Genomic DNA, 24776 nt, shown 5'->3' on the forward strand with positions numbered 1-24776 from the left:
TTGTGAATGTGGCGTCAATGCATAGCCGAGCTGATGTGTTGGCAGTTCCTGATTGATAGCCTGATTTGCGAATCTGCCTTGTCTGCCTCTTTATGTAAGCCCTGTTGTGTAACAAGCAGCAGAACAAAACTCAGCAATTCCCCTGCCACTTTACCCCACAGGAATTTTCGTTCTTCTCTTGCAAAACCCATAAGATTCAATATGGGTGACCCATTCTCTATTGCAACCGGTGTCGCTGGCCTCGTTTCACTTGGAATTACCGTTTGTGACGGTCTTCACACCTACTTCAGCGCTACCAAAGACAGAAAAGAGGATCTCGCAATTGTCACACAGAACCTGGCCCTGTTCAAATTTCACATTTTTGCTGTTCAATCGAGTGCATCAAAGCTTGGCCATCGTCATTCTCCAGCCATCGATGGCTTACAATTGAGTTTAATTAATTGCGAAATGCAGCTTGGATCTCTCCAAACATTGCTCGACGAGTTGATGCCCACTCAAGATCCATCCTTGACCAAGGAGCTTTGGAAAAGGCAGAAACTGATTGCGCGATATCCCTTTGACCGCAAGAAGCTGGTGCAGCTGGAAGAGTACCTCTCACGAGCAAACAATACGCTCAGTAGCTTTATACAAGCCCTCAACCTGTAAGTGATTCCTGGCGTTCGAAACTTTATTATTGCTTAGAAAGATTAGCGATATAAACATCCGCATGAGTGACGAATTGGAAGTTTTTAAAAAGTCTCTGGATGCACTTGACATCAACACCAAGACCACGTTAAGAACTATTGCCACCAGACTCGACATCATCAAACCTAGGGCAGAATCTAGCACCCCCCAACTTGTTACATCCAGAATAAAATATGCTACAGCCTCCAGCAGCGACATGACCGGCTTACCCAAGACCGCCGTGAGTGTTGCGGAGACGAAGGCCTCATTGAACGGATACGAGCGATCTCTCGAAGATCTCACCAAAGTCCAACAAATACCTCGTTATCTACAGAATGCTGAGCTAGAAAAAAGGCTGTGCAAGAAGCTAGGGGGCATGGATTGTACCTGCGAAGCTTCAAACAGAAAGACTAGCAATCGTCCTGCAAATCGCACGTACCGATTTTGGGGGGGGCTGACAGTCTCAAGACAAGGAGATGCACGAGTAAATCATCGCCCAGGGTGCATTTTCTTTCACAAGTCGAACAGAAATATGTCGAGAACTTCACTGACGTATTTCGGGCTTCTCTCTCGTTTTTCTCAATCATTCACTATCTCTCTCACACAAGATTACCCCAATGGACCATATGGTGTCTCTTTTGGATTGCAGCCTTGCAACATTGTTAAGAGCAGCCCTGCTTTCAGACTCTTTGACATACAGTCAGGAAGACACCGTGAATCCTCCGATGCTTGTTTGGTTTGTATGAAAAAGAATGGCCTAGACCACCTTGCAGACAATGTTATTAAAAAGCTGAGAATTATCTACGGATCTGGAGATGCATCACCTTTCGATGTTGACCAAGATGGCAATAATGTCGCTCACATATGCTTGAAGGTGAGTTAGCTGCTGTTTTGTCCCTTGTCGATCTTTGTATGACATCGAGCTGACAACTCTGGAGGCTTGTCTGCACCTTTTCAAATTGCAAGAGCAACTGAAGTTAAGCGTTACAGCAATCGATACCGTTTGCAAGATGCTAAGCTACCTAGCCGATCTCGGTGTGCCCATTACGGCATCGAATTTCAATCAAGCGTAATATTTTAGCCATAGCAGATTCTTTCACTGAACTAACATTGAATAGTAACTTGTTCACCCTATCAATGGATTACCGCGACCTCTGGGTTCTCCCGAGGCTTCATAAACTGGTCATGATCCAAGATTCAAACTTTTACGACACCCAGTTGGCTCATAGCGTGTGTCCTCCAAGTGTCGGTCATGGAGAGAAATTTCCAAAAAGGTTAGAGACCTTGTGTAAATATCCTGAGATATGTGAAGGTCATATTACTATTCTCTGCTTTTACTGCTCAAAATACTAATGTTTAAACGCAGATATTGGATTCTCAAAACTGTTTTTAGCTATCATCACGAAAGATCATCGAAGGCTTCAATCTATCCTGGCAGAAGACGAAAAGCTTTTAAATATTTCGCAAACGGACTTATATGGGCGTAACATATTACATGCAAGTAGCAATTGGCCTGATGGACTCAAAATTCTTTTGCGGCGGCAAGATGTCCACTCCTTGATAGAAATGGGCCCAGAAAACCAATATATCCGTCTCAGCCCTTTGGACTACAGTCTATTCTACAGTAAGATATACTGCAATGCTCCAGATCAGTGGACAGAGTGTGATAGCTGTACTTGCTACGTTGCGGTCCAGCTCATGCTCGAAGCCGATTGCAAAGTCACTGTCGGTTTCAGAAGGGCTGACACCCTAGCTAATTGCTCCTTGAAAGCCCGAAAATTGTTCTTCAAGCATCTCAAAGACAGGCGTCAGCGGCTGCGGCATATTGCTCTCGGCATCTTTCCTAAGAACATCCTGTCTCAATATGGAATAATCACGAGTCCCTTACCTGACAAGACTGCTCTCCCGCTGTGGAGTCTACTGCGACAAACTCAAGATCAGCGGGATCGTCGATTCTCGCTTCCCGATAGCCTTAATCCTTCTGACAACATACACCTTGTCCCCGAGGGCTTTTTCGACTTTCATTATCCCCTACAGGTTATAGAGCTAGCACTCGACTATGGCTTCACGCCTAGAGATGAAAATGGTGTTCAAACACTTCTATCTGGTAGCTACATCATACCGTACTATTCAGCCGAGAATTTAGAGGTTTTTATAAGATATCTAGATTGGATACTCCGACAAAACCTAGCCCTAGAGCTTTCATTAGGGCCATACCGGTTCTCCATTCTTCATCGCGCTGCGATTTTCGTTGGGAATCTTATGTACCATGCCTCCAATCTGGAGCACCAGGATGTCTGCATATCCGAACTGCAGGGTTCGAGGACATTGCTACCAGCCATATACGACAACAAAGCCCAGTGCAACATACCATGTCCTTGCTCATCAGGAATACGTACTAGACCCTTGGCACATATTTTGCCCGCAATGTTATGGCGTCAAGGTAGCAGACAGGTGACGTATTTCTTTTCGCATATAGGAAAGAATATTGAACTTGTGGTTTCTTGTATCGATCTCTTGAAACTTTCAGAATGTAGTTCTGAATATTCATACATGGCGAAGTGTGCAATTCGTATTCTGACTATGATGTCCTTGGGGGTGAGGCACTTGCCAATCTGCCTAACTCAGGGCTATTACGATCTCGGGTATTCAATGGGCAATGAGGACTGGAAGGAAATATTGGACGAGGACCGGGAATTGATCGATCGGCTTGAAGCACTTGACGAACACTTTGGGGACACTTTCGATCGCCAAAATGTCTCTATCGCAGAGTTTCTTGGGGGCTACTGGCTAAAAAGAATGGACGAGGTCCTTGGGGGTTTGAACAAACCTCTAACTGTCGAAGATAGATGGAATCTTTTGGAGGCTGGAGTGCTGTTGAACGATGACGAGACTAATGATTCAGAATGTCGTTATGGGATTGTAGAATGGCCTTTGAGATCAGGTCGCTTACTTGGGTGGTCTTGGTGAAATATCTCAAACTGATCACGGATTCAAGAATGCCAGCTTCATATTAAACATCCTACGTCACTTCGCAAAACTCGATAGCCTAGTGATCTCGCCGCGTGCTCATTACATTGACTATGTTAGCATAGATTAATAATTCGGATATATGTTCAAATGGGCAAAGATCTCTTATCTTTGTCGATGGACGGATTGGGATGTATTAACCGGAAGCTTATCTTTTGACATAGAGATCTGCAGATTTATATCCTAGTCTATCGTGGTTTATCTGCGGGGTTGCTCCATTCTCACTAAGTGACATGCATCAACTCACGCATCTTCCGGGTCGTCGGCGCGCCCTTCAACATTGTCTTCTTAGTAATTCCTCACCGATTAAAGATAAGCATACTTGGTAACTTCAGTTGTCCTTCATGACTAGCTTGACGCTGATAAGCGAAAGTAACGTTAATGCCCCGATCTCGGACGTACCATCGCGTCTGCGACTCATATCTCGCTGCTGCGCATCTCTGACCACTTACAGGATACTTTGCGTTTATGCTACAGGAATTTGGATGGAGCTTTTGACTTGGCCGACGCTGTTGAGTATCCTATCATGTCTTCGGGGAACCAGCGGCGCCGACCGGGGAAAGGGCGCTCAAAAGTTCTTTGCAGATATGTCGACGCGTCCTTTTCGGACACTTCAAGTCGCCGAAGCTCACATTGCCCTATCTAATCTCAGAAGGAAATAGTATGTTGATGGAATATACTACGAAATATATATTTCGCAATTTCATCTCCTCGCCCAGCCATACTCATCGCTGGCTATAGACCGTTCTTGTTATCTGTCGCCATGAAGCAATCTATTGTAAATGTTATCTTTGGGCTGGGTGGCGCCATAGCCTCTTCTCTACCCGTCCAACTCCATACAAGAGGGGCCCCAACTTCTCACTTGACAAATATCTACGTCAAGTTTGATCAACCGTCGGAGGGTCCTTTGTCATTCACTTATGGTCTTTGCAACAGCAAATCTCGGTCTGAGTCCCACCACACAACAGCCATTACTGAAATCAAAGGTGTCTCACGATTAGTCTGGATCATTCCAGAAGATTCACATGATAACGGCTGCATCTCAGCATGGACAGAAGACAATGTTCTCGTGGGACGTAGTGAGCCTCAAAGGCTTCATCGAGTTAGGCGTCGGAATGCTCAGAAGCGGGCAGCAGGTGAGTCATGGTCCTTTCACTGTGGCTGGAGACTGATAGCAACTCTGTGACAGACCCAATCCTCATGAATGCCGAGAATGGTATTGATACACTAGGACCGTGGTTTGACGGCGTTGAGCATCTCTCCAAGACAGGTCTCTCTGCACTAGACGCCGACGCTGCCAAAGAAAAGCACGTTGCCATTGTTGGTGCCGGTATGTCGGGCTTGATGACCTACCTGGTTCTCTCACAAGCAGGCATGACCAACATCAGCATCATTGAGGCCGGCAATCGACTTGGTGGCCGTGTTCATACCGAGTATCTCACCGGCGGACCCTTTGACTATTCTTATCAAGAGATGGGACCCATGCGATTCCCTTCCACTTACAAGAGTCCTGAGACTAACGAGACAATGAACATCACGGACCATCAAATGGTGTTTCAACTCGCAGAAGAGATGAACAAGCTCAACAACCACGACAAAAACCTCAGTGTTGACTTCATTCCTTGGATCCAGAGTAGTCTAAATGGCCTCTCCTACAAAAACGAGTTCAAATTGCCAAGCGGACTACCCCCGACACTCGCAGAAATTGCGAGTAATGCGTCGCTCAGTCCTGCAAGTGCTAATGACCCTATGACCCAAGACCTTCAGACCAAGGTTGATACGTTCATGCCTGGCTCAGAGTTCAGCACTCTTATGGCAACGAACATGTTCAAAGCTCATAAGCAGTGGCTTGAAACTGGTCTGAATGGCCTTGGTGGTGATCAGTGGTCTGAATATGCTTTTATGGTCAACTACTTGAAGGGTAGCCTCAACAGCACTGACATGAATGGTGGCTGGTCTGCTTCGAGCTTTTGGGACTCGTTATATGAAGGGATGTACTTCTCAGCTGCCAGCTACAAGACCATCGATGGAGGTCTCAACAGGCTTCCTTTGTCTTTCCATCCTCTTGTCGACAATATTACAACCATGGAGCGCAAAATCGAACGTGTCAGGTACAGCGAGACCGAAGAGAAGGTCACATTGCAATGGCGCAAGGAATACAACGACACAACATTCCAGAACTCAACTTTTGACTATGCTGTTATCGCAGTACCCTTCTCTGTTGTCCGAAGGTGGCGTCTTCCTAAGCTCCCCGCAACCATCTCCAACGCCATCAAGGAGCTCAACTATGGGTCTGCCTGCAAGGTTGCGCTCGAGTTCTCTGAGCGCTTCTGGGAACACTACGAGAACCCAATCTATGGTGGGTGCAGCACAACTACGGATATCCCGGGCATTGGAAGTATCTGCTATCCATCCTACAACATGAATGGTACAGGCCCTGCGACCATTCTGGCAAGTTACATCAGTGGTGACATGGGAGTTCGGTTGGCAAGCATGTCCGAGGAAGATCACGTCCAGATGGTCCTTGAGGCCATGATTGAGATTCACGGAGAGTTCACTCGTGATCTCTACACTGGCAAGTATAACAGAAGATGCTGGGCGCTTGATCCTCTTGAGTCTGGAAGTTGGGCCAGCCCGACTGCAGGACAGCATTCGCTCTACATACCCGAGTATTTCAAGACATACAACAAGGTAGGCAGTGCATCAACTTTTACGAGACATTTTCTGACGACTTGGGTAGATGATCTTTGTTGGCGAGCATACCTCGTACACTCACGCTTGGATCGCCTCGGCTTTAGACTCGGGAATCCGTGGCGCAGTCCAGCTCTTACTAGGTAGGGATTTTCACTGCGGGTACAGTCATTCAGTGTCGCTAATAGAATACAGAACTTGGGCTAGTTGATGAGGCGAAGCATGCAGTGGAGAAGTGGATGGCCAGATGGATTGAAGTGGTAAGACAGTTTGACCCTGTTAAACGTAACATGACTGACATTTCGGGATATAGTAAGCGACCGGATACGCTCTTAGCGGGACAAAAGACGTTCGTGGAACATTCGGTAGCACTAAGATAATAGACTGGTCTATGTTTGTCAAAATCTTTGTCAAGCGATACAGGCGAGCCAGATTGTGTAATTTAGTAGAAAATATCCATCAGCTGGCAAGCTTTGTTATACGCGTATCGCGTTGATTCCGCATTTCTGGTTATACGATGCAGCCAATCAGAGCAAAGCAAAGTTCCCGCCTCATCCCTGTGCTAACGGAGCTCTCCGGTTGTCTAGCAAAAGTCAGGCAACTATTCCCGTGCCATAGCCGTGCCACCTCGAGGGTCTTTGCTCGTTGAAAGGATTGTTGAATTCGAGAGCTTTTCTAATTACTCTTGGTATACAGAACTTCGAGTTGCAGCAAAACTCACTGTAGTTAATTTATATCCCATAAGACTATAAGTACTATATCCTAGATATCATCCATAATTAAATTCTTCATGCTTCTCAATGTTGACAATGTCGATAAGATCAGCTGTAGCCAGGATGAAACCCTCTGCCTAGCTCCCATTTTTCGAGTACACCTTCTACTTTAGGTAACTTTATTCACAAGTCAATCTCAACATGCTCGCCAATAGTGTTTATAATCTTCTGCTCTCCATTCTCATGTCAATCGCCACAGTGGTTCATACAGACTGATTAATAAACACTCATACCTAGTGCAAATCCTATGCACTACACCTTCACGTGGAACGGGACATTTTTCTTTGGCAGGATGCGGTTCAAATGACATATCTTGCGTCTTTAACGAATACTTTTTGGATGTTACCTGCAATTGTTTACATGACAATGGCCTCTGCTGTGCCACGGAAGCTGCCTAATGATGCGTGCGATTGTCCTACTGCGATATCTTCGTGCTGGTTTGTGCAAGAACCAGGCACGTGAGGTCTTTGTGCTTGTGCTCTCGGAGGGTATCCGTCCATCCGAGGTGTCGTGCAGTTACTGACCGGATCATTGCGGTCGGGTAAAGTAGGTCTTGTGATAAAGATCTACCGCCAATTTCATCGTGTGCAGTAGAGGACAGCTTGGTTTGATTGTCTCTAGTAGATCTCGTTAAATAAGTGGAGCCAAGATTGATAAGAACGACCCCAACAGGGACCAAGAACAACCCGGATACATGACAACGAGGAGTAACAGGACACCAAGTCCGACAAGGACCAGTTATTAAATGATCGGAATAAATAGGTTTCATGAGAAAAGTCATACGATGCTTACGTCTAGAGTAGGACCTACCCGGAACAACCGGGAGTCACGTGACGCTAGTATTCTAAATTTGATTACGTGTAAAATTTTCATGCGCTCAGCCCCTTAGTCTAGTATTCTCATTGTTTTGTGCACATCCCATATCGCCGCCCTCTTCACCGCATAATGGCTGAGAAAACCGCCCACCAGCAGCCGCCATCGCCAGTGCGGTCTGGTATGAGACATAATGAGGACATCCGGTGCATCGTGTCCACGATTCTTTTTTTCCTCGTCTTTGTGATTACTTGGCACAATTTCTCATCGCCGCTGGCTGGAGGCTGGGTTTCGCTTACACTATGGTTGTCGCTCTTCCAGCTGTCCTTTATGGGCGCTGTGACAACGCATAATGCGATTCACTTGCCCGTCTTCTGGAGTAGGAATTGGAACAACTTCTACCAGATTTGCTTGTCTCTTCAGTACGGCGGCGCTGTTACGGTCTTTATCCCGGGTCACAATCTGTCTCATCACAAATACCCTCAGCAAGCAAGAGATGTCAGTAAGTAGCTTACTTCCTTCCTATTCAGACTCGATCGTCTGACAGGAAATTAAATACCTCAACTTCTCCACATATGACTTTGCTGACCGCATAAACAGTGCGCACCACTAAAGTCCGATATAGCTGGAACCTCTTGAACGGTCTGCTGTTTTTCTGGCATGTTGTTCTGTCGGGGAACAAAGATGACAAGCTATACTTTGAGGCCCAGGCTCGCCTCAATCGACCCATTGTGAGGCAGCGCCGCCGCGAAGAGATTGCTGTCTGGGGTACTACTGCGGTGCTCATCTTGATCGATTGGCGTCGATGGATCTGGTTCGCACTCTTGCCCCAGTTCTATGCAAAGTACTGCATCCTTTCATTGAACTTCCTTCAGCACGACGGCTGCGATATGAGCTCAAAGTATAATTTTGCGCGCAACTTCACGGGCATAACGCTCAATTACTTGTGCTTCAATAATGGCTACCATACCGTACATCATTTATACCCTGGTCTGCATTGGTCTGTCCTGCCGCAGAAGCATCAAGAGCTCATTGGGCCTCATATCGCCGATAGCCTTGAGAGCTCCAACATATTAGTGTATATGTGGAAGAGCTTTATTTATCCTGGCCTTCGTCTTGACTACAAAGGCCGTCGGCTTGTGATTACAAAGGAGGAAAACGAGATGCCTGACGAACCATGGTTTTACGATGGGTCAGAGACTTTCTCAAACACAAAGGAATACCTTTCTCAGGGTATGAAATAATCGCATATCATCTGAGCCGGAGTTGTAGAATATAATGCTTGGAGCCTGTATATACTATAGACATAGATACCAAAAGTCCTTTGTGCCAGCATTAATGTCTATAGTTTGTGTTTGCATTAAAGAGAATCCATGGTTCACAAAACAAATCATGTTTAACATTGATAATAGAATCATTACTAACTACTGTGAGTTTAAAGCTTCTTGGCTATAGAAGCAGACCCACCGAGGCCAATCAGGAGTAGAGGGCGGAATTACAGTGGACTTCATTCCGCATAGGGAAAGTGAACCCAACCAGGCATCACACATCCAAGCTCTGGCTACATACCCTAAGCCTAATTGCGTAGGTTCTGCTAGTGACACAATTAATAACAACAACTGCATGCTCTAATATACAGGCTTTAATGCAACTGGTAAGCAGTGAATAAATTTAATATTATAAATCTTTGCAGGTAATAGATTTGTCACTTATGGATTGCAACCATTATTGATCTCCTAACCTATTCAAAGAAGTCTAGTGCATCCATAATCTCTTATATACTTATCAACATCCTGTAGTTCGTTAATATAAATATTCTTACGAGTACTGAATCCTAAACCCCAAGCACTTCACTCTTAGTATCTTTAACTTCGTGCTAGTATTTATTTAACAAAGCATACACTTGCTGCCAAGGACTTTAGCGTTCATTCCATCTACTCTTCAGATACCCAATGACAGGTATGTTTTTATCGCCTTTGCTGATAAATCTTGACTGAACTTCTCACTAGGAGGGAGCGGCTTCATCGCGTCGCACGTCCTCAGAATTCTCTTGGATCGCGGTCACTCTGTCATAACCACTGTGCGATCCCAGGCAAAGGCAGACCACATCAAGAGTACTTATTTTGATGTTCCTTCATCCCGACTCGACTTGGCCATCGTTGAAGATATTTCTGTTGAGAATGCATACGATGAAGTGATGAAGTCGGCTCCCTTTGAGGCTGTCATTCACACAGCATCGCCTTTCCAGCTCTCGGGCGACGACATCAAGAAGACCTTTCTGGACCCAGCCATATTGGGTACCACTGGGCTGCTTGAAGCTGTCAAGGCTTATGCGCCAACGGTCAAGCGCGTTGTATGCCAAACAGTCAGCTGATCATAGGTACTGATAGCTGATATCGTATCAGGTTATTACTTCGTCTCTCGCGACAGCGGCTGTAGGGCCCGTAGACCCAACCTACGTCCATTCTGCGAAAGACTGGGTCGAAGTCTCGGAAGAAAAAGCCTAGTCAAATCCATGGGACGGCTACGTTGGTGAGTTACACCCGGACGGAGTGAGGAGTCCATGGTGCTGATTAATGTAGCAAGCAAGGTATATGCCGAGAAGGCGGCGTGGGATTTTGTAAAGAGGGAAAACCCACAATTTACCATCACAACAATTCTCCCTGCTTTCGTCCTCGGTCCAATCATCCATGACGTTGGCTCACTCGATACTATCATGACTTCGGGCCTACTGATCCGCGATTTCTTATCTGGTAATTACAAAGAAGAGATCGCACCGAGCCCGATTGGTCGTTTTACCGATGTCAGAGATGCAGCTTTGGCGCACGTCAGAGCCATTGAAGTCAGAGAAGCCGGCAGACAACGGTTCTTGGTTGGCAGTGGCACATACTCCAACAGACAAGTGGCTACTATCTTATGGAAGAATTTTCCAGCTCTTCGATCCAAGCTCCCGGGGCCAGAGGTCAGGTCTGGTGATTTCCCAGTTGGAGGAGTGCCCGATTTCGATGTTGAGCCGTCCAAGAAGATATTGTGTATGGTGTATGCAACTCTCGAGGATACTATCGTTAGCATGACTGGTTCTATGGTTGGGCTTTACAAAGAGTGAGAGATATTTATATTAGCTAGATAGTGCTCAGACCTCCGTTGTCGTTATCTGTATAGCATTGGATGCACCAAGACCATTATACACAGCCTTACGTAGCCACGTCTCAATATAATCCTTTGCCCGCGTGCGATAATCCTCGATAGGGCTGTATAGCTGGATGAGAACCAGAGGAAAAAACAGCCTGACATGAACGCAAGTCGAATTTCTCTCTTTGAGAAGCTTCACACAGTTCAATACCATTTCGCAGCCTCGACGGAGATCTATTCCAGATTGAAGAGTATGAGTTTCCTTATGGAGCAGTGCAATGAGTATCCATGAGCAGGCAAAGTAGGAGAGCGTGAGGGTCATGACACCCTTGAAAGAGTCTTTTTGCTCATTAGTTAGGCTTTTTTGGACTTCCTGAAACTCTTTCCACAAGCTGTCGAGCTTTGACGGTGCGTCTTTTGGAAAGCGGGCTGAACTATGCTGGTAGCGTTTCTTGATGTAAAAGTCTGTTAAGATATATAGCTCCACAAGCAGGCGATCGAACACAAAGTCTGCGGCTGCGATATACTGGCTACGAAGATATTCAAACACAGGCCAGGTGTCTGAAGCATTGCGTAGGTAGGAGCGTGGGGACATTAGCATTGCTAGCAACCATGGATTTATGTTAGCATCTAACGATTCACCAACAAAAAGGGTCAGGGTTGGCATACCTGCTGACATAGACAATGATTGGCAGCTTGCCATAAAAGCGGTTGCGTGCTGATATCACCTGCAGCTACCAGCATCCTCCAAGCACCAGATAAATGCATCCCATATGCATCCGATGTCATGATAGTGGGTTGAATAGCCTCAAAGAAAGACAGCATCACTGATGTGCATACATTAGGCACAAATGATGTTGAATCTGCCGCGACTGCCCTGGAATGCCTTCGCAACGTCTGGATGTACAACTCGGTTGCCTTCTGAGCCACTGATTTGTTTCTCGACACAGCCGCACAGAAAGCTAAGCCTACAGCCCGGACAGCAAGGTCAAGAGTAGGCGCCGTTTCCTGAAATCGTGTCTTTTGTAGCTCCTCAAGAAACGACTTGACCGAAGCCCTCGCATCTGGGATAGCAAAGGCAAAGAATGCGGCTTGGAAAGCGACGGCCTCAACAGCCGAATGAGACACGCGGAGATGTGACAATGGACTAGCCTGTTTCTGCGTGAATTTATGCCTTGATCGGCTGTGCTTTTTGGTAGTTTTGGCGGTCTGGTCAATGATGATGACCGACGTTATGGGACCAGAGCATTCTCGATTCCACTGTTGGCAGTTGTGGCAGACTGGATATTGGCCATCGCAGCCTATGCGCCTCTGCCGGCAGGCTTGGCAACCTCGGCTACGGCGTGGCATCTCAAGAAATCGAGCAGTCTTTCTATTCTCTCGTTTCGAACTAAGATACTCTCGGTAGGTTTCGCGAGGAGGGTTCTGTACTTTAAGGATGTTACTCTGGTATGTGAGCCTGATGTCAGCTTTACGCTACACCTATTTGGGTAGGTTTCGCTAGTGTATTCTCATTTGGTTGCTGATTGGTTGCTAAGCCTCGGCGTAAAAGGCACTGTAGGCGGGATGTTGCTTATGTCCTGTATGAAGCCGAACCTTGGTTTAACAGGTATTGTAAGCGGGATTCATGCATAGTTATGTGAAGCTAGCATCGGATGCTCTTTTCAACTTAGCTTGGTCCTGCACCTTAGATTCATTCATTCATTTGGTCAGCAAGTTTGATCAATATCCCGAGTGATAGGTCTAAGCAGACATACATTGTTTGTGTAATTGGACTACGTTGAACACTACGTAATTACCGCCAGATGCATTCGGCCGTCCGTAAAAGTTATAAAAGCGCCTCTGCTGTAACTTCTTCATAACCAATTCATAAGAATCATACAATACATTTACTTCTAATTCCTGCCGCATCAAAGGTTCAAAATCAGCTTTGACCGCTCAAACTATGTCTGCCAATTATTCTACAGTCCCTGCTGCGGCAGTCAAACAGCCTAAACCCTTCATCGTGCATCATACCGATGAGCAGTTACGAGATTTCAAGACTGCTATTGAATCTGCCAAGCTCGGTCCAACTACCTACGAAAATCTTCAACAGGACCGAAAATATGGAGTCACCTCGCTATGGCTCCGCGAGGCCGTGGCGGCGTGGAAAGAATTTGACTGGTAGGCAGTACAAATGTCCTTTTCACGGTACACCACTGACATAATCATTGATCTTTAGGCGCAAGGTGGAGGGTCAAGTCAACCGGTTCCCCAACTTCACTGCTGAAGTTGAGGACAATGGTGTCTCATACACCATACATTTCATGGCTCTCTTTTCCAATCGGGATGATGCTATACCTGTACTCGCTCTACACGGTTGGCCAGGGAGCTTCCTCGAATTTCTTCCTATTTTCTCTCGGCTGTCTGCCAAGCACAGTACCCAAGAACTCCCATATCACATCATTGTACCTTCACTCCCTGGATATGCATACTCATCAGCTCCACCACTGGACAGAGACTTTCGTCTTGAGAATGCCGCCAATATTCTGGATTCTCTGATGGTCCAGCTGGGATTTTGGGAATGGCTATGTCGTTCAGGGTGGTGATGTCGGGAGTAAGATCGCACGCGTCCTTGGTGGTACCTTTCCGAGAGCCAAGGCCATTCATCTGAACTTTTCGATTATGCCTGACCCCGGGAACATCAACGAAATCGTCTATGATGACTTGGAGCGTGAAGGTCTCAAACGCGCCGAGTGGTTCACCAAGTTTGGCAGTGCTTACGCTCTTTTGCACGCTATCAAGCCCGCCACCATCGGCCTAGCACTATCCGCCAGTCCTGTCCCCCTCTTGGCGTGGATTGGTGAAAAGTTTCTCGACTGGACTGATGATGATCTGCCACTTGATGCTGTCTTGGAGTCAGTTTCACTTTACTGGCTAACCCAGTGTTTCTCGACATCGCTCTGGCCATATCGGCAGCTGTTTACGCCTGGTAATATTGGTGCGCATGAGAATCCGGTGTGGCATATTAATAAGCCACTAGGAATGTCTTGGTTCCCCAAGGAGATTGCGCCAGTCCCAGAGGCATGGACTGCGACAACTGGGGACTTGGTACTGTTCAAGAAGCATAACAAAGGAGGCCACTTTGCCGCCATGGAGCACCCGGATGTTCTGTTAGCTGATCTGGAAGAATTCATTGACATAGTTAAGGCTTCGATTTAATAAATATGAGATATATTCCCCTAATAATTCCTGTCTGTCAGTTGGTGTCCCAGCCTCACGGCCCTGGCTGGTAATATTGATCTGCCATATGCAGCCGGACATATGCAGTGCCTTTTACCTTTTACAGTTTAGGTGGGTGCTCCGAAGACGTTGCCAGGAGAATTGTTTCCCAGTTTGCTTATTCACTTGCGATCTGCAGATCGTTGTGGATACCTTCCAGATCAGAACTGGCTTAGAGAACTAAAATGTAGCTGCAGAATGAAAGCCAATGACAATACGAGAACGCCACAGCTGCATCAGTCAGACAAAGGCGTTGATGCCCTCACCAAGAGCAGTTTCACAGGGACTGCTTAGAAGCATTCCCCTTTGTAAACGCGGTGGGAGGGATAAGGTTTGGGCGGCTGAGATCTATCTCACCAAGTGGCGAGAAGTTCATGGCTTTAAATCAATCCATCAAGATGAGGGCTGGGCCGCTTTGACTAGCTTATTTAGTGCAAACAGCATATAGAAGTGATCAACACAAGCTTTTGACACTGCTGCCCAAGCAGTGGTTGGAAGTTGCCGGGTGGCTTTATGAGGCGTATCTAAGATTCGATAGTCTGTGACTGTATTACCCCGCCTTCACGCCTTATTACGTAGTAAGGGCCTGCTGGGACATTGAGACAACAAGGCAATTAATCGTAAGGGAATGAATCTTCGCTTTCTTAACCCCTTCTCTCTAATTACAGGCCTCGCAGTTATCTATAGTATTTATTCGAAGCTATTGACCTTCCTATTGACCAAGATCTCACACCTTGAGTATCACACTTTCGAGTATCAATATGGGTGGCCGGCACCGCTTTGAGAGGTTTAAGAAATATTTCAATGCAAAAGAAGGGAAAGAAGCGAAAGAAGAGCCCAGCACGGCTTCATCACCTGTCGGTAATCCACGCCCACCCAAGGATCCCGATACAACTACAGATCTCCGATCACCTCCTGTCGACAAAAAACTACCTTTTGTCGGCAACGAGCCAAAGAAAGAAAGCAAACAGAATAAGCTTCAAGAGCAGTTGTGGAACCAGGCTTATGATGGGCTCCGACAGAGTGAGAACAAGTACATCGCCCAATATGAAGAGATTCTTGTGTCCGAGCTCAAGAAAGACAACCCCGATAGCGATACAGTCTCACTTGGGACCTCTCATGAGGAGCGATGGCGACAGATGCAACGTCTTGTCCAGATTGGCCTGTCCAAGACGGAAAAGGAAGCCAAGATCTACGAGAAAGTCAACGATGGACTGGAACTCTTTGGCACAGTCAGAGCTCTCGTTGAACCAGCCGTATCCGCCGTTCCGCAAGCTGCAATCCCGTGGGTAGGAGTTTGCTTCATCCTCGAAGTCATTTCAAACCCAGCAAAGCAACCAGGCGTCCACCGCGCGGGGCTGCAGCATGTTCTTTCGCGTGTTAATTGGTACTGGAACCTTGCAGAACTTCTCCTTGAAGACAACTTGGAGTCCAAGGAAGACGATGAAGGGACCGCATTGACAAAACTCCGTCTTGAGCTCCAGCCACTTGTGCTTGACCTATACCAGAAGTTTCTTTCTTACCTGATCGAGAGTGTATGCTACTTTCAAAAGAATCGGGCCGCTGCGTTCCTCAAAAGCGTGGTCAATATAGACTACTGGAATGGCAAGATCAAGGACATTGAGGCCTCGGAAAAAGAATTCGATAAGCAATCTCAGCAGTACAATACGACAGAATCCCGTGAGAGGCTCAAGACTCTGATTATTGGCGTCAAAAGCATTGAGAAGGCTATTGATCGCCAGACAGAGCAGCAGAAGAAGCTGAACGAGGACGAGAGCAATAGGCTATGTCTTCGGGCTCTCTATACAACCAATCCACTTTATGATAAGGAGAGGATTGAAGAAGAGAAGGGTAGGCTTTTGTCTCATTGCTATTCCTGGATTTTCCTTACCGAGGGTTTCCAGACTTGGCAACAAGACCCTGATTGCAGGCTGCTCTGGATCAAAGGGGACCCTGGCAAAGGCAAGACAATGCTCCTTTGCGGCATCATAGACCGCCTTGATGAGATGACACCGGGCTTGATTTCATGCTTCTTCTGCCAAGCCACGAGGAATCATCAGAATAGTGCCACAGCTGTTCTTCGGGGGATAATCTGGAGTCTCGCCCATCAGCATCCTGATTTGGTCTCTCATGTGCGCAGTGAGTTTGACAGCGCAGGGGAGCAGGCGTTCAACGGACCAAACAATTGGGAAATTCTGTCCTCCATCTTGAGGAGAATGATATCAGACGGCAACAATCGGGTCCCTGTGGGTACCACTATTGTGATCGACGCCCTTGACGAATGCACCAAAGACAACAAAAAGCTACTTGATCTGATTGTGGACTTTTGTGCTAGTAAGGAATCTCGAGTGAAGTGGATTGTTTCGAGTCGAAACTGGGTGGAATTTCAAGACGCCTTTATGAAGAAGGTTATTGCCTCACAGCGAGTCGTTATGTCTCTGGAAGATAGCGAGGAAGCCAAGGAAGCGATCAGCAATGCTGTTGATGCATATATCGAGTACAAGGTGCAAGAGCTCGAGAGAATCAAGGAGACTAAACTCGAAGCCGAGGTTCACAACATCTTGGCCGAAAAGTCTAGTAGTACCTTTCTCTGGGTGGCTTTGGCCTGTCAGAGATTACTCAGTAGCGATATCGATGATTGGCAAATTCTCGATACACTCAAGCGATTTCCATCCGGCCTGAAAGACCTTTATAGGCGCATGTTGCAGGAGGTTAAAGATTCCGGCCATGCATCGCAATGCAGGGACATTCTAGCAGTTGCTACTCTTGTGCAGCGTCCTCTATCATTGGGAGAACTGTCGTCCAGTGCCCAGTCCCTCTCCCAGCATTCGAGCAGACTTGATGCCCTGAAGAAACAAGTCTTGCGTTGCAAAGGGTTTCTGGTTGTCATAGACGACGTGGTCTCGTTTATGCATCAATCCGCCAAGGATTTCTTGTTGGAAGACCAGCTTGCAAGGGAGTTCATCTGGGAAGCCGAGAAGGAGGAACAGTTATCGGAAAGCATTCTGCGTGGTCATCAAACTATCCTGAGGGCAATGTTGGAGACGATGAAGAAGACGCTCAAGTACGACATTTCTGATCTCAGGAAACCGGGTGCAGATGTACTATATCTCGACCGGAAGGATGTCTCGGATCCCCTTTCCCCGGTACAGTATGCCTGTTGCTACTGGGCCGATCACATTTCGAAGTTCGACGACGAAATTGCCTCTGCTACCCTCAAATTCTTCAAAACATCAGTGTTCTACTGGCTAGAGGCCTGTTCGCTGCTTGGAAAGGTGCCTATTGCACTGCTGGCGATTCAAAAGCTGAAGAATCTAGCGGTATGTACCCGTTCTATATGTTATGCGTCCCTATTCTAACGGAGTTTCAGGTTGGTACGGAATACCACGAATTGATTAGTGTGCTACGAGACGTCAATCGGTTCGCCCTGTACTTCAAAGGTGCAATCGAGCAGTTTCCTTTACAGATGTATGCATCCGGGCTTTTCTTCAGCCCGAGAACTTCATTGGTAAGACAGGCATTCAAGCAACATGCCCTCGAGACGTCATGGCTGAATCTGCCCATCTCAGAAAACTGGGATGCTTGTGTTCAGACGCTCGAAGGGCATACATCTACAGTTTCCAATTTCGCCTTCTCTGGCAATGGCCAATGGTTAGCGTCGACCTCTTATGATTGCACAATCAGAATCTGGGACGTGGCGACGGGTGTTTGTCTACAGACTATACACAGCCCTTATATAGAGGTGCATGCAGTTGCAATTTCTAGTGACAGTTCTTGCCTTGCAGCAGCATCTGAAAATTGCACGATCGAATTCTGGGATACCAAGTCAGAGGAATTCACCAAGACCCAAACAGTCGATACTCGAGGAACTATCATTATTGGTCTTATTTTCTCCCCGGATGATGAATGGCTTGCCTCCTGGTCGTCTGAGCCCAAGGTTCAGATTCGGAATGCCAAAACAGGTGATTGCATCTACAGTATTGCAGTTGAGCAACGACTTCCGATCGGACCGGAAATTCGGTTTTCCTTTTCTTCTGACAGCCAGCGTATCCTGCTTGGCTCAGACCAACCTGGCATCCGGGATATCATTGGTTGCAAATGGACCAACTACCCTGAGATTCATCCAGAACGGCTTTTGACATCAGCTTTCTCTTCAGAAGGAACATGGGTAGGACACGCCTTTGGCGAGCACGGTCATTCGATTTGGACATTTTCTGAGGCAGACTCTCATCGAGTGGTAGATTTACTGAGAGATGACGGGTACGCGCTACCGTCCTCAGGCCAATATCCAGCTGGGAGACCATTGCCAACACCGCAGAGGCCCTCGGCCATTTCTAACGACGGCAAACAAGTCGCAACGTGCACTGAATACCCCTTCCGGCTAGCCATAGCGGATACCTCTAACGGAGCCGTTGCATTTGCACACCCCCGAATGGCAACAGGGGCGGGAAATGATCTTCCTATGGTAATGGCCTGGTCAGCTGACAGCCAGTGGCTCGCGTAGGGGGAGTTGGAGATAATGGCCAGATTGGAATATGGGACCCGAAAGCGATCAAAGATGGCAGCGGGACGGATGAAATCCGCAAACGCATAAAATCGATGGCATTTTCGACAGATGGCCAGAGGTTTGCCTCGGGCTCTGAAGACGGCATTATTGAGATCATGGATATGGCACGTCCTGGTGAAATTCTGTTCACACTTGAGGGCCACGATTCTTCTGTCTATGCGATAATATTTTCCACCTCAGGAAAGATGCTTGCAACCCAGTGCGCGTTCTTGGTCAAAATCTGGAACATCGAGGCGTCAGGGGAGTGCCTACACACATTTCAGGCGGGTCAAATAGAACTTCGACTCGCTATAACATGTCACTGGTCCATGGCATTTTCAACGGATGACTCAAAATTCGCGTTCAGTCAAGGAGAGAATGCCATCGAAGTTCATGACCTGGTAGATCAGAGCATGCATAAACTTGAACTGGAATATGTTTCGTGTCTAGTATTCTCACCTGATGGCCTCTCTCTAGCAGCTGGAGATATGCATGGTAATGTTAAAGTCTGGGACTTACGAACCAAAGACGCCCCGAAGTGGATATTCGAATCTGATGGCTCGTCACTTGCCATTGCCTATTCATCTGATGGAAAATTACTTGCACAGGCAACCTCGACAGGGGAGATTTCCGTTTGGCAAATCGCAGCGGAAAGCTGCCTCCTGAAACTCAAGACTGAGTGGCAGATTGAACAATTATCGTTCAGCCCTGACGGCAGATCGCTCATGACTGATCATGGCCGTTTGATGCCGGATGAATGGCCTTCTAATACTGAAACACAGAAGGATGGCATCCAGAACAACGATGATCAAGATGAGCCCTCGAATGTACGATTTACTATTCAAGGCTATGGGATCGATTTTGACGGAGCTTGGTTGACAAAGGATGGTGAGAGAATTGTCTGGCTGCCTCCTGAGCACAGGCCGAGCTCAGCCCTCGTTATGGATTCGGTAATTGCAATTCGCAACAGCTCTGATCAGTTGATGATGTTTTCTTTTCGCAATTAATACTATTAGGTATTAATCTATATATTTATTTACATAGGGAGAACTAGTTCAAGTAATTAATTGTATGCTGGAGGGTACCTTGCGATACACCAAGTTTATTTGTTTACTGAGCCTTGGGAATACTGCATTTTGGCCTTGAATTTGGTGTCTGCATGGGATTTGGAGATTCCCGGCTGCTGGAGGGTTCTTGTTGCCATCTGTTAGCTGAGGTGCAGAATGATTCATTAGGTTCCCCTCGTCGCCCGTCTTTCTGCTACCCTTCGTGATATCATTGAGGCCTGTCAACCCGTGACGACGAGCGAGAACCTGACTGAGGATGACATACGCTTGCTTCGCTTCCTCTGGTACAAGGTCAGTCTCTCTGCAAAGACTCGGCTACCAGTCAAATGCTCTTACAGGATTCTTGTTCTTATTGTAGACCCAATTCATCTTTTCAGTGCCTGTGAGAAGCATTTAAATAAATATGGAAAGATTTAATAAGACAAGTTAACTAGTCTAGCTTAATTAGCATCTTCCGGCTAGTTGGAAAGGGTGCTGGTGCTAAGCAATCACCACGTGATGATACCCCGCGAAACTCGTTACCCCAGATATTTGCTGGGCCTGGGCCGCCTGGCTAAGTAAAAACCCAACAGTTCAAGCATCTTTCCTTACCTCGTACATATCCAATTCATTACTTTAATTATAATGTCAGAGCCAAATTCTACTGTATGTCCTCAGGTAAAAATCCTTGTACGACATCTCTCTGCTAATGCCCATCTAAAGCGCGCCCTCCAATGCCCAGAATGCACTCTCAAGTTTTCGCGTCCAAGCCATCTCCATCGGCATCAGCTCACGCATTCTGCGTCCAATCACAGACAACACATATCATGCCCATATTGCCCAAAGACCTTCAGTAGACGCGACGTTCTGCTGCGTCACCTGCGTCATGGACATCAGGTTCAAGAACAATCGAGACGATCAAGTCAAAAGTCGTGTTTTCGATGCGTTGAACGGAAGGCGAAATGTAACCGTGAAAGGCCCTGCAATGGCTGCATTCGGTCGGGTAGCGATTGCGCGTATCCTGCGACAGAGGATATAAATGACTGGGGGGTGCATGAGGGCGCTTCTCCTACGAAACAGGCATTTCTTCCCTCCAACGCGCCGCAAATACAAGAACAACAAGATGGATCGATGACTTCTCAAGCGGAAGACGATACTTCGCCCTTTCAACATGAGATGAGATCTGAGAGCCTCTCATTGGGGGATTCGACAGGGACCGTCCCATTACCAACGGCATCTACAGCTCATCAAGTCCATGATGCTCAAATCACGGATGAAGATTGCCAAGCTGGCCCTTTTTACATTCTGGATGATGAGCCGACAGTCTCTCCAACTCTAGACATCCCACAATCCTTCAATGTCTTGCCAGTAGATCCAGCCCATACAGTTTTTGAGGATACTTTTGCTCTTTCTCCGTCATCCATGCTTCCAGGACAGACAAGCTTTCGGACTGGTGGGTTTGACTGGCTGAACTTTGACATAGGCAATAGTCCCCAAGGCTTTCAGCTTGACACATTCTACAATAGCTACATACCAGAATTCTGGTCCTCCAGTACAACTCAGCAAGTCCCCGAGTCAGGAGGGCCTGGGAGCGGTGATGTTGGCAATGGAGTACAGCACAAGATGGGCAATGGGGACTCGAGCCGGGATTCACAAGACGAAGGGCAACCGGACATCGAACAAAACACGCTGGCGTGGCCTTTTGATCAAGCGCATAAGCAATCTCCTCATCGTTATCAGCTCCCTCCTCTTCGCGATATTCTTAACGGTTATCGCGCGACAGACGGACCGCGCCCCGTTCAAACAACACTTGTCAAAGGCTTCATCCAGATTCTGTCTGAAAACCCGCTTCCTCAGCTTGAAACCTTACGAGATCCTTATTCTATACAAGCTTACTGCAGCCTACAGCGTCTTGTCGACTCTTATTTTTCTCGGTTTCACGATATTCAGGCGATTATACACAAACCTACTTGGGCCATGTCGGCTTGCCCGCCTATTCTTCTCACGGCCATGGCCTCTGTTGGCGCATTGCTCTCTGATGCCCAGTCAGATTATGAGCTATCAGTAGCACTGAGTGAGATTTGCTCTACAATGATCAACTGGATGGTTAGTTTTGACTCTTCATCTACTGTACGCAATACTGACTATCCAAGGGCGCCTCAGATGCTACCAACTACAGCGATGTTTCATATCTTAATGCGCTCTGCCTCTACCAGATCTACTCCCTTGGGTCAGGAAAACGACAGCTATATCAGAATGCAGACAGGTCTCGTGGGCTCTTGATCGGTGGTTTACGTGGAATTGGCCTGTTAAATCCCCGCTCTTCGATCACACTAAGTCAGGATCACGAGACCATTCGCGGTTCAGAAGACGACCATGTTCTTATGAAAGATTGGAAGGAGTGGATCAGAATTGAGTCAGGACGTAGGGCATCTTGGGCAGCATTCGAGTATGACTGCAGTCTTTGCACCCTCACAAGTCGTCGAGGCATTGTTGACTTGAGCGAACTGCCATCTGAGTTGCCATGTCCTGAATCCATGTGGAATGCCTCTTCAGCACGAGCTTGGTTTGCTCTAATGTCTCGTCTTGGCCAGGACGACTCAAAGCCAAACCTGTCCAGAGTACTGAAACAGGCACTGGCTGGGAGAGAACTGCCATCGTCCCTGGGATCCTGGGCTAAGAGGCTCTGTGCGCAGGTAATTGGGCGGTTACTCTGGGATCTCTGGCAAATCGAGGTTATCGCAATGCCCGAGTACCTCGGCCTTGGATCAATTGTGGCTGCTCACCAAGACACAAAGAGGTCGCTGCTCAAGGGCTTGAATAACTTGGTTGAATCTCTATCTTCGCCCTCATCGACGAGCGATCTTACCAGCTACAAGTAAGTATTGACTCCTCCTTAAGCACTAGATACTGACAGAAATACAGTATAGCCAGTCTTCTTTGCCACTATTCGCACTTGTGTGCCGCGAATGGCGTCCTCGACCTCATTTTATCCATCGTACGGGGACTCATCTCGACAGAGCCAAGAGTACACGACGGAATCAAGGTAGCCCGCAACCGTCTCAAGTTGACATTTGCCAGAGACCCGAAAACAGCAAGGAGGCTATGCTGGCACGCAGCCCAAATCGTCGCGATCGCTAATGAGTACTTGGTCTCTGCCCCTTGCGAGATTATGAGAGTCTTTATGGGCTACATTTTCATCATTGCCTACTCTACTTATGGGGATCATACTAGATCGTCGCCAATGGAGGTCACCCAAAGTGTCAGGCTGGATCTCCATGATCAGAACCTCTCTCACAGAAGAGTCGTTGTTAAATGGATTGAGGTTGGGGGGCCAGCTAGCTCTGGGTCTGTTCCCGATATAGGGGTTGATGGTTGTGTCCCTGCCATCAGCACCGATGCGCAAGAGATATTGAAGAAGCTGCAATGCTGGGGACTGGCTCATAAATTTACCAAGGTATTCCAGGTATTGGAAACGAAAGGGCTGTAGTATAAAGCGTGGAGCTAGTTGTTCTGCCCCTGTATGTATAAGATTCAGGCGTTAAAATATAGCTATACAATTTGGAGGAGTACTGACGCCTCCTGGCATATTCAGAGGTGCCGATGTTATAAAGAATTCCCATCTCTGTTCTTCTTGACAAATGCGGCTAAGACCCTCAAGATCGAATAGTTCACCAACTGGCATACCCCATCCTGCAATCAGATACTCGTGCATAAACAAACCCTTAACTGAAGCATTCTCTCCTCGCTTATAAGACGTCTGCGGAGGGTACACTTCGAAGGAAATAGCATCACTTGCTACAGCTGAAAAGCCTTCATTCCATATCCATTTCAGCATCTCTTCAGTGCCTTCAACTCCAGCATGCTGTGGGTTTGAACTCTGCGCATAAGCCAGCTTGTCAGCTGCCGTCATCTGCTGATCCCACTCCCTAACGACCCCAATTCTGATGAACAGGATATCTCCACGGAGAAACCTGACGCCTTGTTCCTTTGCGACGTCAAGTAGTACATGGAGCGGGATAGAATGGTCTGAGAATGTCGTGTAAGATATAGAATGGCGTCGAGCGTACTCAGCATAGTCCAGTAGAATACCACGACCGCAGATGCCCTCTTTGGCCCAATGCTGAATGCCCAAGCGAGTATTGTTTCTGTCTTGTATCTCGCCCGACGTCATTCCTCCGTAGAAGAGGCGACGGTTTGGGTCTGAGGGAGTTGGAGCTGGGGCAGAAAAATGGCGGAGCCCGTCCCATTGAGACGACTGTTGAGGGTTGAAGATATAAACGTCATCATACGCGGCGCCGTTCAAAAGCGAGACAATGTGATGTTGGGCTGGAGCTCGATTGAAGTTGGCAATATCCAGCTTGGTCAGCTCCCAGTTTAACGAGGTACGGCGACCTGTCTTGATGCATGTTGATGCCGCGTTGGCTACCACTTCTGGTGTGAGCAGTACGAGACGGCCGAGACCCTCTTCCCTAGACCCTGGCTTGCCAGTCCAGACTCTTTTTGGGTCTGGCAGACTATCATAGTCTCGATAGTGTAATGAGGCTTTGCTAGTCGTAATCATGGAGCCCATGGTAGGAAATTTGGGGGAGCCTATGTATAATGAAGCAAAGAAAATAGATCTCGCGCTCTAAGGAACGGAATTGGATATTGCTTACTTTTACAGGGCACACGTTTCCCTTCCAGAGATTTGAATTGGGCCTCGCTAAGCCAGAAGAGCGTAGCTTGGAAAGCATGATGCGGAGAAGGACTCGACCCCGTGGGGTCAGCTGCCATTTGCAAGATCCTTAGCCTGGCCACCTGAACCGGAGCGTGCCACTG

General features: G+C 47.3%; 10 protein-coding genes across 10 annotated transcripts; 8 read left to right on the forward strand and 2 right to left on the reverse strand.

The window, feature by feature from the left end:
• Positions 1 to 201: 201 nt before the first annotated feature.
• On the forward strand, positions 202 to 3633 carry FMAN_08393 (uncharacterized protein; the record flags this gene model as incomplete). The annotated part of the gene is made up of 5 exons (XM_041835322.1): positions 202 to 641; positions 691 to 1537; positions 1602 to 1732; positions 1782 to 1975; positions 2030 to 3633. The coding sequence occupies 5 exons, from the start codon at positions 202 to 204 to the stop codon at positions 3631 to 3633; spliced, it is 3216 nt and encodes a 1071-aa protein (XP_041685497.1).
• An 823-nt stretch (positions 3634 to 4456) lies between these two features.
• Positions 4457 to 6764, forward strand: FMAN_08392 (uncharacterized protein; the record flags this gene model as incomplete). Its single annotated transcript, XM_041835323.1, has 5 exons — positions 4457 to 4829; positions 4883 to 6384; positions 6434 to 6527; positions 6580 to 6644; positions 6702 to 6764. 5 exons carry the CDS (start codon positions 4457 to 4459, stop codon positions 6762 to 6764), a joined length of 2097 nt encoding a protein of 698 aa, XP_041685498.1.
• Positions 6765 to 8102: 1338 nt separating this feature from the next.
• FMAN_08391 (uncharacterized protein) lies at positions 8103 to 9214 on the forward strand (the record flags this gene model as incomplete). Its single annotated transcript, XM_041835324.1, has 2 exons — positions 8103 to 8472; positions 8571 to 9214. 2 exons carry the CDS (start codon positions 8103 to 8105, stop codon positions 9212 to 9214), a joined length of 1014 nt encoding a protein of 337 aa, XP_041685499.1.
• A 708-nt stretch (positions 9215 to 9922) lies between these two features.
• Positions 9923 to 11076, forward strand: FMAN_08390 (uncharacterized protein; the record flags this gene model as incomplete). The annotated part of the gene is made up of 4 exons (XM_041835325.1): positions 9923 to 9929; positions 9980 to 10323; positions 10419 to 10502; positions 10561 to 11076. 4 exons carry the CDS (start codon positions 9923 to 9925, stop codon positions 11074 to 11076), a joined length of 951 nt encoding a protein of 316 aa, XP_041685500.1.
• A 27-nt stretch (positions 11077 to 11103) lies between these two features.
• Positions 11104 to 12452, reverse strand: FMAN_16173 (uncharacterized protein; the record flags this gene model as incomplete). The annotated part of the gene is made up of 2 exons (XM_041835326.1): positions 11104 to 11705; positions 11780 to 12452. 2 exons carry the CDS (start codon positions 12450 to 12452, stop codon positions 11104 to 11106), a joined length of 1275 nt encoding a protein of 424 aa, XP_041685501.1.
• Positions 12453 to 13047: 595 nt separating this feature from the next.
• Positions 13048 to 14303, forward strand: FMAN_08389 (uncharacterized protein; the record flags this gene model as incomplete). The annotated part of the gene is made up of 3 exons (XM_041835327.1): positions 13048 to 13265; positions 13324 to 13549; positions 13683 to 14303. 3 exons carry the CDS (start codon positions 13048 to 13050, stop codon positions 14301 to 14303), a joined length of 1065 nt encoding a protein of 354 aa, XP_041685502.1.
• Positions 14304 to 15124: 821 nt separating this feature from the next.
• FMAN_08388 (uncharacterized protein) lies at positions 15125 to 18867 on the forward strand (the record flags this gene model as incomplete). The annotated part of the gene is made up of 2 exons (XM_041835328.1): positions 15125 to 17683; positions 17734 to 18867. The coding sequence occupies 2 exons, from the start codon at positions 15125 to 15127 to the stop codon at positions 18865 to 18867; spliced, it is 3693 nt and encodes a 1230-aa protein (XP_041685503.1).
• A 95-nt stretch (positions 18868 to 18962) lies between these two features.
• FMAN_08387 (uncharacterized protein) lies at positions 18963 to 19916 on the forward strand (the record flags this gene model as incomplete). The annotated part of the gene is made up of 1 exon (XM_041835329.1): positions 18963 to 19916. The coding sequence occupies one exon, from the start codon at positions 18963 to 18965 to the stop codon at positions 19914 to 19916; it is 954 nt and encodes a 317-aa protein (XP_041685504.1).
• A 684-nt stretch (positions 19917 to 20600) lies between these two features.
• On the forward strand, positions 20601 to 23445 carry FMAN_08386 (uncharacterized protein; the record flags this gene model as incomplete). The annotated part of the gene is made up of 3 exons (XM_041835331.1): positions 20601 to 22061; positions 22109 to 22833; positions 22881 to 23445. The coding sequence occupies 3 exons, from the start codon at positions 20601 to 20603 to the stop codon at positions 23443 to 23445; spliced, it is 2751 nt and encodes a 916-aa protein (XP_041685505.1).
• A 51-nt stretch (positions 23446 to 23496) lies between these two features.
• FMAN_08385 (uncharacterized protein) lies at positions 23497 to 24528 on the reverse strand (the record flags this gene model as incomplete). The annotated part of the gene is made up of 1 exon (XM_041835332.1): positions 23497 to 24528. One exon carries the CDS (start codon positions 24526 to 24528, stop codon positions 23497 to 23499), a length of 1032 nt encoding a protein of 343 aa, XP_041685506.1.
• Between the last annotated feature and the right edge of the window lie 248 nt (positions 24529 to 24776).

The sequence above is a fragment of the Fusarium mangiferae genome, assembly GCF_900044065.1.
Source record: "Fusarium mangiferae strain MRC7560 genome assembly, contig: FMAN_scaffold009, whole genome shotgun sequence".
Classification (NCBI taxonomy): Eukaryota; Fungi; Ascomycota; class Sordariomycetes; order Hypocreales; family Nectriaceae; genus Fusarium; species Fusarium mangiferae.